Source organism: Haliaeetus albicilla, chromosome 18, assembly GCF_947461875.1.
Source record: "Haliaeetus albicilla chromosome 18, bHalAlb1.1, whole genome shotgun sequence".
NCBI lineage: Eukaryota > Metazoa > Chordata > Aves > Accipitriformes > Accipitridae > Haliaeetus > Haliaeetus albicilla.
This window is the reverse complement of record NC_091500.1, coordinates 28,789,924-28,802,482: the sequence shown is the minus strand read 5'-3', so window position 1 is coordinate 28,802,482 and position 12,559 is coordinate 28,789,924. Positions and strand designations below refer to the sequence as shown.

The 12,559-nt window shown below is 70.2% G+C and overlaps 2 protein-coding genes across 4 annotated transcripts; one reads left to right on the top strand and one right to left on the bottom strand.

The window, feature by feature from the left end:
- Positions 1 to 28: 28 nt before the first annotated feature.
- Positions 29 to 3,809, top strand: TMBIM6 (transmembrane BAX inhibitor motif containing 6). The gene is made up of 10 exons (XM_069806176.1): positions 29 to 142; positions 1,660 to 1,763; positions 1,850 to 1,958; positions 2,065 to 2,185; positions 2,287 to 2,335; positions 2,411 to 2,508; positions 2,623 to 2,702; positions 2,824 to 2,924; positions 3,001 to 3,073; positions 3,161 to 3,809. The coding sequence occupies exons 2-10, from the start codon at positions 1,708 to 1,710 to the stop codon at positions 3,182 to 3,184; spliced, it is 711 nt and encodes a 236-aa protein (XP_069662277.1). The 5' UTR covers positions 29 to 142; positions 1,660 to 1,707; the 3' UTR covers positions 3,185 to 3,809.
- An 86-nt stretch (positions 3,810 to 3,895) lies between these two features.
- Positions 3,896 to 12,222, bottom strand: NCKAP5L (NCK associated protein 5 like). Of its 3 annotated transcripts, none has more exons than XM_069806173.1 (13): positions 12,080 to 12,222; positions 9,132 to 9,173; positions 8,921 to 9,028; positions 8,425 to 8,493; positions 8,273 to 8,311; positions 8,074 to 8,193; positions 7,868 to 7,981; positions 5,621 to 7,362; positions 5,362 to 5,515; positions 5,179 to 5,257; positions 4,787 to 5,083; positions 4,466 to 4,605; positions 3,896 to 4,331 (listed from the first exon to the last, which is right to left on the bottom strand). In XM_069806173.1, exons 3-13 carry the CDS (start codon positions 9,020 to 9,022, stop codon positions 4,095 to 4,097), a joined length of 3,093 nt encoding a protein of 1,030 aa, XP_069662274.1. In that variant the 5' UTR covers positions 9,023 to 9,028; positions 9,132 to 9,173; positions 12,080 to 12,222; the 3' UTR covers positions 3,896 to 4,094. The 3 variants fall into 3 exon arrangements, with proteins under 3 accessions (XP_069662274.1, XP_069662276.1, XP_069662275.1); XM_069806175.1 differs by having other exon boundaries at positions 4,787 to 5,080; XM_069806174.1 differs by lacking the exon at positions 12,080 to 12,222 and adding an exon at positions 9,639 to 9,721.
- Positions 12,223 to 12,559: the final 337 nt, after the last annotated feature.

Here is a 12,559-nt window from a genome sequence, read left to right as displayed (position 1 = left end):
GCGCCCGCCCCGGGTGGTGGCGGCGGGCCAATAAAGCTAGGCGGAGGGCGGGCCTCGGTCGCGCGTCGGCCAATGGGGGTCGGGGGGCGTGGCGGAGTGGGGACCGTTCGAGGCCTGGCACGGACGGCGGAGCGCCGCGCAGGTGAGGGCTGAGGGGACCGCGGCGGCGGCTGGGGCGGGGGGGGGCCCGGCCGGACCTCGGGGGTCCCCGCCGCCCCCCGGGGCCCTTACGGTGGCTGCGGGCCCCGGGCAGCCCCCACCGTCCCATCAGGCCTCACCCCCGGGGGGGCCCGGCCCGGTCTGGGCAGCTTCTGCCCGCCCCCCCCGGCTCTTCCACAGGCCTCGCTGCCGGGGGCGGGGGTGCACGCGGGTCCGGTCCCCCGTGGGGTCCCCGTCTGGTTCTAGTGGGGGGGGGAAAGTCAGGGAAGCACCCGCAGGGGAAGCGGGAGGTCGCCAGCAGGCCCCGGGGCAGCGCCAGGGCTGGGTGCGGGCGCCGGTGGGTAAAGGTCGCCTGACAGCCACGGGCCCGGTTACCCATTGACGGCAGAGCCCGGCAGCCACCCGCGGGCCACCGACCGAGGACGTCACCAGCAAAACCGAAAGGCTTCTGGCCCCCGTTTCACTTCCTTGTACCAGGTGAAGGGCTGCTCTCCCAGCTCCCGGGTCCCGGTGCGGGAGGCCCGGGTTGTTCTGCCGTCCCGGGAGCTGGGAGCCAGCTGCCGTCTCCGCAGGGAGGACAGGCCCTGCCTGACGAAACTCGCTGTCACAGCCGCCTGCCACCCCGGGAGGAGTCTGTCACACACCTCCGTGGCCACCACACCCCAGGCAGAGACAGCTTCCCCATTGCGTTGTGCAACCTCCGTTGAGGCCACGGGGCAGCAACCTCTGCTTCTGCCCCATCATGAGCTGTGAGGCCGAGCCAGGAGGTCCCCGTCGGCATGGTGGCACCAGCCCAGTGACATCTGAGCTCTCGCTATCCCAGTGCTGGGATGAAACCAGTGCAGCCCTGGACAAGGAGAGCAGGCACAAGGGTCTCTGCTGGTGTGGCAGGAGGAGACCCCAAGCTCTTCCCTCCACTGGGGTGGCCGGTTGACAGCCCCACAGCCTGTGCCCCCTTGGGTCCTGTCTGCCCCAGCCTGTTCAGTCCCCTCCGCCCCTTTGGGGACAGGCGGCTTGTGCCACTTGCTGGGCTGGTTGGACTCATGCAGGTGCCAGGGTAAATGGTACCAGCCGAACCGGCCGGACTAGAGGGTGGTGGAGGGGCCAAAGCAGGAAGGGGTGAGGAGGAGAAGGAGGAGGCCCTGCAGGGAGCCTCACGCTGACAGAGCCTCCTCTGGGGATGTCATTACGGGCGCTAATAGTAGCCTGGCACAAAGACGCTTTCCAGCTGCCGGCAGCACTCCCGTGGGTTCAGGGCCTCCCCGGGGACAGCCCTGGTCTCGCAACAGCCCGCAACGCTTGCACCAGCTGAGCAAGGAGGGCTCCAGCACCTGGCTGGCGCAGAGCACAGCAGATCCCGAGCAGCTCGCAGCTCCTGCCGCTCGCTCTGCACGGGACAGGCAGGTCCTCGGCTCCCGCTGAGCTCCTTTGCTGTGTGGCAGGAGCTTTGGGAGCTCAGGAGGGCTCCGGCATCCCCCTGACCCACCTCCCCTCTTGCAGCTTGCACCCCTGCAAAGCGGCCGGTGGGCCCACTCCCAAGCCGGCACCATGAACGTCTTCGACCGAAACATCAACTTTGACGCCCTCTTCAAGTTCTCCCACATGTGAGTAATGCCTCAGGCAGGCTGGGCTGAAGTGGGGGGGCTCACAGGGGGCTGTGCCGGCCTCATCGCTGCCCCCTCGCCCGCAGCTCGGCCTCCACCCAGGAGCACCTGAAGAGGGTCTATGCCAGCTTTGCCCTCTGCATGTTTGTGGCGGCCGCAGGGGCCTACATCAACGTGGTGACCCACCTCTTCCAGGTGAGGGGCCTTTGGGGTGTCGCGGGTGACCCCCGTGCTTGCACCCCCCCACCCGCACCGCCCCGGCAAGGCGATGCCGGGCCCCCACTTGCCTCTCGCCCCACAGTTCAGCCTCCTGACCGGCTTGGGTGCCCTGGGGCTGATGATCTGGCTGACAGCCACCCCGCACAGCCGGGAGACGGAGCAGAAGAGGCTGGGGATGCTGGCTGGCTTCGCCTTCCTGACGGGTAGGTGGGCACCAAGGACCCTCCCAAGTCCTGGGGAGGGGGGACGAGGGCCCTGACCAGCTCTGAAATGGCTCCGGTGACACCCTGCTCTGTCCTTTTAGGCATCAACCTGGGGCCCCTCCTGCAGATGTGCATCTCCATCAACCCCAGGTAGGAGCGTGACCCCCCCCCCAGCTGCCCCCCGCCACCCCTCAGGCCCCGTTCACCCTCTCTCCTCTCTCCTAGCATCATCCCCACCGCCTTCCTGGGCACCGCCACCATCTTCGCCTGCTTCTCGCTGAGTGCCCTGTATGCCCGGCGCCGCAGCTTCCTCTACCTGGGAGGTGAGAGGGGCCGGAGGGGGGACACCCATGGGAGCTGGGGGCTCCCTGCACTGGGTGGGGGACACCCCACGGGTGGGCCAGGGCCAGGCCTCACTCCCTGCCCTCTCCTCACAGGTTTCCTGCTCTCTGGCCTCACCCTGATGCTTCTCTCCTCCGTGGTTAATGCCTTCGTGGGATCCACTTGGCTCTTCACGGTGAGTCCCCTCCCATCTGCCAGGACCCCGCAGAGGACGGACAGACGGACGGACATCAGCTCGCACCAGTGATGCCAACACGGGACTGTCCATCATCTAACATCCCCTCTCCCTCCCGCAGGCCAATCTCTACCTGGGGCTGATGGTCATGTGTGGCTTCGTGCTCTTCGACACGCAGCTCATCATCGAGAAGGCGGAGAGCGGGGACAAGGATTACATCTGGTGGGTGCTGGGGACAGGGGGGGTCAGGGAACGGGACAGGACGGGCCCCCCTGAATGCATCCCTCCCTCCCTGCAGGCACTGCGTCGATCTTTTCCTCGATTTCGTCGACATCTTCCGGGAGCTCCTGATGATCCTGGGCATGACTGAGGTGGGTGATGGTCCCCGGGGTGTGGCTTGGGGGGGGTGGGACAGGAGCCACGGACCTGGCAGTGACCGGCCACCTCTCCTCTTGCAGAAGAAGAAGAAGGAGAAGAAATGAAGCAGCTCCAGGCCAAGGTGGAGCTGTCCCCGTCCGGTCCCTGTCCCCACCCTGACCTGTCCCTTCTCTGATTCATTAAAGGGGTTGCGCTTTGCTGCCGATGAAAAGCAGCACAGAAGCTTTCGCACCTTGTGGGTTTTTCTCTTGTTTAGCTTTTCTTTGATTAGAAACTGGCCAATTTGCGGATCCTGCTGGAGTTCGGCTCCCCCCTCCAACCCCTCCCCAGCCCAGCTTCCCACCCCCCCCTTGCCCAGAGCCCACGTCCCTCAGCGTTATTGCCGACACGTGAGCTTTCTGTAGAGGTTTCTCCCTGGCCCCACGGGCAACACATCCCCGCCATGCCCTTGTACCAACAGCTGGGGCATTATCCCCCCACCTGGGCAGCTGTGGGCCCCCCCTATGCCAGCTCGGTGTGGGGTGGCAGGACCCTCTGAAGCCAAACTCAATGGAGGAGCCTCTCCTTTAGCACCAGTGCCAAGAAATACAACGGAAAAGAAAACGATCCGCTGGGCGAGCCGTCCGGTGGGGCCGCGGGGACGACGTATTTTGATTCCGAGCTCTCCCAATCCCGCCGTCGCCTCTCTTTGTACACCGGGACGATTCAATAAAATGCTCAAGACTTGAACCTCTCAGCCCCCTCCCTCCCTCCCGTGGGCAGGATGTGGCCAATGCAGAGATGACAGCGGCTCCAAAATAACATATATAAATAAACCGGGGGAGGGTGGCTTTATTGAATTAAAAACCCGGCGGTGGGGGCTGTACACTGCGATAGCACCATCGGAGAGAGCCGGGCATAGGGGGGGAACAGGACAGTGGGGACCCCCCACACCCTAGACAGCACCCCAGACTGGGAATGGGGGGCAAGGGGGGGCGGAAGACGTGCGAGTGCGGCCAGTGGAGAGGGGGGGGCTCAACCCTGGCTGCCGCAGGAGGAGAGGCTGTCATACAGCGAGTCACTGAGCGACTCGGAGTGCTCCAGCCCTGGGGGGCCGTGCCCCCCATCCCGTGACTGGGCCTCCGTGCTGCCCTCGTCCCCCACGTCTGAGGCACTGGGCGTCCGGCTGCTGCTGGCGCTCAGGGCTGGGGGCAGCGGCGGGGGGGCCTCCGGGGACGCCCCTCGACACCCTGCTGGGCTGCAGACGGGGGCCTGGGGAGGGACAGCACGGTGAGGGGGTGCTCCCTGTGGCTCCCCCCCCCACTCCCTGCCAGTGCTAATTACACCCCAGGGCTGGTGAGGTGGTCCCACAGCCCACCTCCTCTGTGGCCCCCCCCGCCCCTTACCAGTGCGGGACGGTGCAGCCCCTCCAGCCCCCCAGGGGGGCAGAGGAAGGGGTCGGCAGTGCCACAGGCTTTGGCGTTGGGGAAGGTCCAGTTCTTGCTCTGCTGGACATGCCGTGGCTTCCCGGCATCGTCACCAGCATCTGCAGGGAAAATGGCGGGGGGGGTGTCAGTGCAGACCTGCAGGGTCCCCCCCAGCAACCCCCCACCTCCCTGCCGGGGTGCCAAGCCCCTGTTGCGCCCTTGCGTGAGCGTGGGTGCACACCCAGCACCATCGGTGGGGGTCTTGCACACCCCCAGCACATAGCACGGTGGGACACTGACCTTGGGGACCGGCGCGGTGGCCTTGCGGGCCAGGGGGTGCTGGGGGGCGGCACACCGGGGCGCTCCGGTGTTTGCCGGCCACCAGCAGCTCCTCCGCGCTGGTCACTTCCCGCTCCAGCGTCCGGGCCTTGCGCGGCACTTTGGTGATGGCGGGCGGCCGCGCCGGCACAGCGCCGGGCAGCGGCTCGGGGCGGCCTCGTGGTTTGGGGGTGCTCTTGGCAGGGACCCCCCCGTAGTCAGGGGGCGGGAAGGTCCCAATCCCGCTGTCCAGTGTCCGCGTCAGTGACCCGCAGGCTGCTGGCGCAAGGGGAGGCATCAGTGCTGGGGCGGGGGGCGGTCCACCCCAGTGCCCCCCTCCCTGCCCCATCTCCCCCCCCCCAGCACCCCCTTACTGGCAAAGTGCTGTGACGTCCCCGACTCGGACAAACTCTCATCCGATGGCAATTCATCCCGGAGTCCCACGTCTGGCACCTGGGGGGGGGCATGCAGAGGGTAAGCATCTGTGGGGGTCCCCCCCCAAAAGAGGGGGTACGCAGCTGCCGGTGGTGATGCGGGGGGGGGGGGTTTGTCTTTACCTTGTCAGGGGGCTCTTGCAGATGTCCCACGATGCCATTGCGGGGCAGGCGGCAGAGCCGGGGGTCTTTGGTGTCGGGGGGGGCCCGGCGGAGGTCGCAGAGCTCCCGCTTGCGCTCCAGGCGGCTCTCGTAGGGCACGTCCTTCCCGTCCACCCTGGGGACAACGCCGCACCAGGGCAGTCATGGCGGGGGGGGGGGAAATGCACCCACCACCCTCATTCCCCCACCCATCCCCAAGAGTCCCTGGACCACCACTGACCTGTCGAGCAGCTGCTGCATGAAGGTTTCGGCCGTCACCTCCTGGTACATCACCGGGAGATGGCCGGGACCTCGGGGGGGCCCGCGCGGTCGCCCCTTCTCCAGCGCCAGCCCCTGCAAGAAGGCGTGCTCCTCCCGCAGCGCCTTGCGCAGATCCTCCGCCTTCTCCATCAGCTTCGAGATGTTGAGGCTTTCGGCTTCCAGCTTGCGGGCGGCCAACTTGACCTCCCGGCGTAGGGGAGCCGGCGTCCCGGCCCACTCCCGGCCACGGCTGCCATCGCCGCGACGGCTCAGAGCCGGCAACTTGCTACGGCGCAACCCAAACCAGCTGGCCAAACCGCCGGCAGCCTTCCCCTTGGCTTCTCCCGCCGGTGCCCGCTCCTGCCCCTGCAGCCGCAGCACGTTCTCCTCGATGCCCTTCATCACCTTCTCCTCGATGGCCGAGTGCCCGGCGGCACCCGGCGGCGGCCCCGTGCCGGGGGGCTCGGGGGCCGGTGGCGTTTTGTGGGGGACCCCTGCCGCCTTAGCTCCCACCGGCTCCTCGCCCCGTGGCGTCCCGGTTTTGCCGGCGCCTGCCTTGGTGGGCAGCTTGGTGGGGCTGCCGTGGGGGCTGCGGGCAGCTTTGGCAGGGGGTGCCGGGGGGGCCCGTGGTGGGGTCCTGCCACTGGCGGGTCGCCCCTTGCCCCCTGCCTTGCCGGGCTCACCCATGGAGCCAGAGGAGTAGCACCGGGCCAGGGGCTCCCCGCCATGCGCCGGCTCAGGGTGCTTCAGGCTGCCCCCCAAACTCCCCCGGGGAGGGGGTCGCGGCTCAGCCCCATGGCCCCGCTCAGGCCGCCCTGGGCCAGGGGGCTCGCGGCCCTCAGCCCCCCGCAGCTTGCCCAGGGCGGCTAAACGCTCCTTGAAGGGCAAGTAGCCCGGCTCCGGGGGCTTCTTGCCGGGACGGCGGGAGGGGGCCGAGCCCCCCGTGCCACGGCGGGTGCTGGGGGGGGAGGCAGCCACCCGTTCCCCGCTGGCGGGGGGTCCTGGTGGCCCAGGGGGCTGCTCAGCTGCCTCATAGGCAAGGGGTGGGGGGAAAGCGGGGGGCTCGGGGGAGCCAGGCTCTGGGGGGGCGTCTGGGGAGGCACGGCGGCTGAATGCCGGTGAGGCCTCGGGGTTGCCACCGCGGCAGGGGATCTTGGAGGCACGGGCGAGCTGGGGGCTGAGGCGCAGAGCCCCGGCGGGGGGAGGAAGCTTGAGCACCTTGGGGGGGGAGGGCAGAGGGTTGGGGCCCCCCCCAGGCGAGAGCAGGGTGAAGCCCCCCTCGGGGCTCTCCTCGCCTGGGGCGTAGAGCCCCAGGAAAGCGGGGTGCTCACCGCACCGCTGCCGGGGGGGTCCCCCAGGGGCTTCGCCGTTGCGCCGGCAGCAGCCCCCCTCGCCCCGCAGCAGCCGCTCAGCCAAGGCGCTGAGCAGGGCCCCCCGCGGCGGTGCAGCCTCCTCGGGCGAGGAGCAGGGGCTGCCCTCAGCCCCCCGCCATCCCCCGGCAGCCCTCGGCCCCCGCAGTGGGCAGGAGGGCCAGCCCGGGGCGGCGCAGGGCTCCGGGGAGCCAGGGGAGGCCAGGGGGGGCCCCAGCAGCGGGTCCGTCTCCTCCAGCTTGCGCAGCACCTCCAGGATTTGGGCTTTCTTCTTGAAGAAGGGGGAGAGGGCTTCCAGGGGGGCAGCGCTGGGGCTGAGCCCGGGGCTACCCGACGGCACCAATGGGGTCACCTGCGGGGTCCGTGCACTGTCACCCCACAGGCACCCGGTGCTGATCCCCACAGCACCATGGTGGGGCTGAGAGAGGGGGACGCGCTGGGGACACCACGGGCAGAGTGGGAGAGGGATGCAATGGGATTTGGGATGGGGATGTAACGGGGTTGGGGTCGGGGACACTGGGGGCAAAGGGATTTGGAGCTAGGGGCATCACAGGCAGAGGAGCTCAGAAAGGGGGATGCCATGGACCCGGAGAGGTGGACACCATAGGCTCAGGGAGAGGGACACCGTGGGCAGACAGGCTCGGAAAGGGCAATATCACGGGCTCAGGGATGGGGACACCACGGACCCAGGGAGGGGGATAGAGGAGAGGACACCAGGGGTCTGGAAAGCGGGGTACCACAGGCTTGGGGACACCACAGGCTTGGAAAAGGCAATAGCATGAGCTTGGGGAGGGGGAATGCCACAGCCTGGAGAGGGGGACACCGGGGCAGTGGGGTTTAGAGATGCTGGTACTCACCTCTGGCAGGGGGATGCAGCGGGTGGGGGGCAGTGGGGGGGGCGGCTGCTCTGCAATGCCTGGCTGGGGGCTGGCTGGGGCATCCAGGGGCACCGGCACTGGGTGCAGCGGCAGCTGGAGAGGAGGAAGACGCCTCGTTAAGTTTTTGAGGGGGTTCTGCCCTGCGACCCCCCCCCCCCCCAGCACTGACGCAGCCACAGCCGCACCTGGGGCAAGGATCCAGCCGAGAGCTGCAGCTTCTGCTGGAAGAGGTCGCTCAGTGCCTGGTTCTGGCGCTCCAGGTCGAAGACCCGTTTCTTCAGCTTGATGCACTCCTCGCGCAGGTCCTGGCCGGGGCAGGAGGGGGGGCATCAGCCAGGACCTCCACAGCCCCCCACTGCCCCCCACAGCCCCCCTGACACCCACCTTCTGGTTGAGCAGCGCCTGCACCACGTGGTTGGCGACCTGCGGAGCAGAGGGGGGGCCTGGGTGGGGTGCGAGGGCACATGCAGCCCCATACCCCGGCACACACATGTGCACACGTGTCCCATGTGCTCCCCCCCCCCCCCGCCCAGTACCTCGTCCAGGCAGCGCTCATACGTCTCCCGCTGGTTCTCGTTGGCCTGGGCCAGGGCCGAGTTCTCCGCCTGGGGACAGAGCGGGGACGGCTCAGGGGACATGGTGGGGTGCCCAGGGCACCAAGGGGACCCCTCCTCTGCCTGGTGGGACCCAGGGCCGCACATGGAGGGACAGGGCTGCCCCAGGAGCTGTGGCACACAAGGGCCACGGACGGCAGGAAGGTGCTGCCCCCTCACCGTGGTATCTGGGCTGCTGGCTCCGTGGCATGGGCCACGGCTACCTCAAAGCACCAACTGCACAGCAGCAGTGGCCACGGCTGCACGGTGGCAGCGGCCACGGTTGCCCCGTGGCACCAACCACAGCTGCCCGAAGGCAATGGCCAAGGATGCCCTGGTGGCCCTAGTGTCTGGTGGCCATTGGCTGCCCAGCGGCACCAGCCACAGCTGCCCGGTGGTCCCGGCTCTTGGTTGCCCCATCTCCCAGCCCCCACTGTACCTCCAGCTCCCGCAGCCGCTGCAGCAGCTCATGGCTGGTGTCCGTCTCGCCGAGCACCGTGGGGCTCCCGTCTCCCGGCACCTCGGCCACGCTCTCCGACATTGCTGGCTGCAGGGGGACAGGCGTCAAGCCGGGGTCCCCACTGACCCCTAGCCGATGTCCCCCTGGCCCGTGGCACTGCCAGGCCCTAGGTAGCCCGGACCCCCCTTACCTCGCTCGGGATGTCCCCAGCCCCGTCCCTCCGTAGTGTCACCTGCAAGGGAGAACGGGGCTGAGGAGGGGAACCCCGAACCCACTGGCACCGGCACCCAGAGCCACAGGGACCCCCTCCTGCAGCCCAGCCACCCTTGCCCCTTCCCGGGGTGTGCACGGACCCTGCGACCCGTGCTGGTCGCAGAGCACCGGAACACACAGCACCCCCGGGACCGGGACCACCCCCGGGGCACCAGGATGCACAGCACCCCCGGGGGCTGGCACCGGCCCCGGGGCACGAGAATACGCAGCACCCGGCACACAGGACCCCCGGGGGTGCAGAAGGGGCCACCCCCGGTGCCGCACAGGGCGTCGTCCCCCGGTACCGGTGCCTCCCCGCACCGCTCACCCCGTGCACGCCGGAACAGGGGCCGACCCCGAGCACCGGCCCCGCTCCGGGCCCGGGCCCGGACCCCCCCCCCCCGCTCCGCTCTCCGCCGCGATCCCGCCCCCGCCGCTCACTCACTCCCGGGATTCCCGGCGGCGGCGGCGCTGCCGCCTCCCGTCCCCGTTCAACGCGGTCCCGGGGCCGGTTCCGGCGGCGACGGTGGCTTCATCCCGGCCCGGCCCGGCCGCGCTATTGTTGGGAGGCGGCGGCGGCCCGGCTCCGCCTTCCCGCCGCGGCCGGGGAGGAGCCGGGGCCGCCGCCGCCCCCGGTGCGCGGCTCCGCCAGCGCCAGCCCCGGGTAGGGAGTACCGGAGACCCGGCACGGCGCGGGGGGGGGAACCGGGGCACCGGGGACCCCTGGAAGAGGCGGCACCGGGATACCGGGCATCCCGGGAGAGGGAGCACCGGGGGTACAGGGCACCCCACGGAGAGGGACCCCCTTGGGGCACCCAGCAACCTTTGGAGAGGAACCCCCCCCCAGGAGCCTGGGCACCCTCCGGGGAGGCCACCGGGGGTTCCAGGCACGGAGCCGTGCCGTGACCCCAGGCCGTGGCCTTCACCCTGCACCCCACGAGCTGGGCAAGGGTTGGGGTTCACGTGGGGCCACGCGGTCCCGGCTCAACCGGACCCCCGCGGTGACAATGCCCGGCACCCCGGCAGGCGGGTTTGGCAGCACGGGGGGGGACCAGAGGGGACAACGGGGGGGTCTGGGGGTGATGGAGGCGGCGAGGCCAGGAGGGAGGCCACTGGAAGCAGGCGAGGTCGGGGTGCGTGCAGTGCTCAACGACAACCCTGTCCCCCACCGGGGACCCTGCACCGCTGCACCGTGGGTGGGAGCGCTGGGGGCCACCGGACGGCCCCGGAGAAAACTCTGCCACCTTCTCCCACCCAATGCAATGAGAGTGGCAAAAATAACCGGAGCGCCGGTATTTACAGCCCTGTTTGGGCACAGAGAGGGGCTGTGGGATGCTCCTCACATCCCCACCAAAGCCCCCAGCCAGCCATCCCCAACCCGATGGGCTGCGTGACCTTGGCCACGCACCCCGAGACCCCGCCGGCCCTGTGCACAGCACCACCGTGCACCCTTGCCGGTACACGCAGCCGGACCTCACCGTGTTGTGTCAGTCCCCCCTGCAGCCCACGGGGCCGGCAGCAAACCCAAGCAGGTCCCCGGGGTGGCCCGTGGTACCCGTGGGTGCGTGGGCCCCCCTCGTGCTGCCCCCGGCGCAGGAAACGGCCCCGGGGCCGGCGGCTCCGGCTGCGTCACGGGGGGAAGTGAGGCTCTGTCTGGAGGGGAAGAGAAGCCCACAGCTCCCCCCCCCAGGTCCTGCCGGCGGGGGACAGCCGGGGGGGCCCCGACAGATGGATGGCGTGGCCATCCCCTCCCCCAGCATGGGGCCCCGCAGGGGCAGCATGAGGGTCCCTGTGGGGAGGGGGACACAGCTCCAGCAGAGCCAGGGGCACCCAGAGCCCATGGCCCCCCTCCCTGGTCCTCCCAGCCACTCGCACCCGCTGCCCCAGGCAGCGTGGGGACACGGCACGTGCCCAAACCACGCGGCCGTGGACGTGCCAGCGCGGCAGGGAACGGTCCCCTGCACCCAGGCCACGGTCCCGCAGCGTGGCCGCGACGGGCTGGCCTTGGCCTGCCCCACGTCAGGGTCCTACCCCAAGTCTGGGGACATGGGGTGACAGCCCTGAGTGTCCCCAACTCTGCTGGGCTGCAGGGGCTGGCTGTTCCTGGGGCAGCCAGGACGCACTGGGGACAGCCCAGATGCACTGGGGACAGCAAGGACAGCCTGGGGACAGCTGGGCTACACTGGGGATGTGCTGGAGAAACAGCCTTGGGGTAGCAGGGACACATCGAGGACAGCTGGGACTCACCAGGGACACGTACCAGGGACAGCCAGGATGCAGTGGGGACACTGGGGACAGTCAGGATGCAGTGGGGAGAGCGAAGACACACAGGGGACAGCTGGGATGTTCGAGGGACAGTGGGGACCAGCGGGTGGGATGGAGGACAGTGGGGGACACACCAGGGACAGCCAGGATGCACTGGGGACACTGGGGACACACCAGGACACAGTGGAGAGAGCCAGGGAGAGAGCCTGGATGTACCAGGGGACGGTGGGGACACACCGGGGACAGCAGGGATGGCCCGGGGACAGGGGGGATGCGCTGGGGGCACATGGGATGTTCTGGGGACAACAGCCTGGGGACAGCGGGGACATGCAGCGGGGACAGCCAGGATGCACCGGGGGGGCACCGGGGCCAGCCGGGATGCACCGGGGACTTATGGGGGGGGGGGACGGGGACCGGCCGGGTCGCCCCGTGCTGCTTCCCCCGTGCCCCCCGCGGCACGTTCCGCTGCACGGCGGCAGCGGGGACCCCCCCCCCCTCCGCACCGCGGGGCTACCGGTGCCCACCCCCCCGACCTGCGGCCCGACTTCCCCGGGGACCCCCACGCCGTCGCCGTCGCTCCCCGCCCGCCCTCCCTCCCGCCGCAGACACGGCCGGACTCACCGGGGACTACGGCGGGGAGGCGGCGGCGGCGAGGGGCGGCATGGCCATGGCCGGGACCGGGACCGGGGCCGGGACCGGGGCCGGGGCCGGCCCGGCGGCGGCAGCGGCGGTGATGTCATGGCTCCACCGGGCCGGCTCCGCCCTGCGCCCCCGCCGCCGCCAATCCGCGCCCGGGGGCGGTGGGATCCCGGAGCGGCGGGTGTCCCGGTGCTGCCGCCGCATCCCTTCCCCGGGGCCGGGCTCGGGCTCCCCCCTCACCTCCCACTCCGGTGTCTCCCCCCACCGCGATCCCCGAAACTGCCCCACAGGGACCCGGTGCCCCCCCCCCGCCCCCAACCGGGATACGGCACCGAGCGGGCTGAACACCGCTGCCCCGGGCTGGGATCGGCCCGGCCCGCACCCCACGGAGCCCGCATGGGCTCGGTGGGTGTCGTCGTCCCCCCCCGCCCCAGCCACCGAGGTCTTGTGCGAAGGACCGAA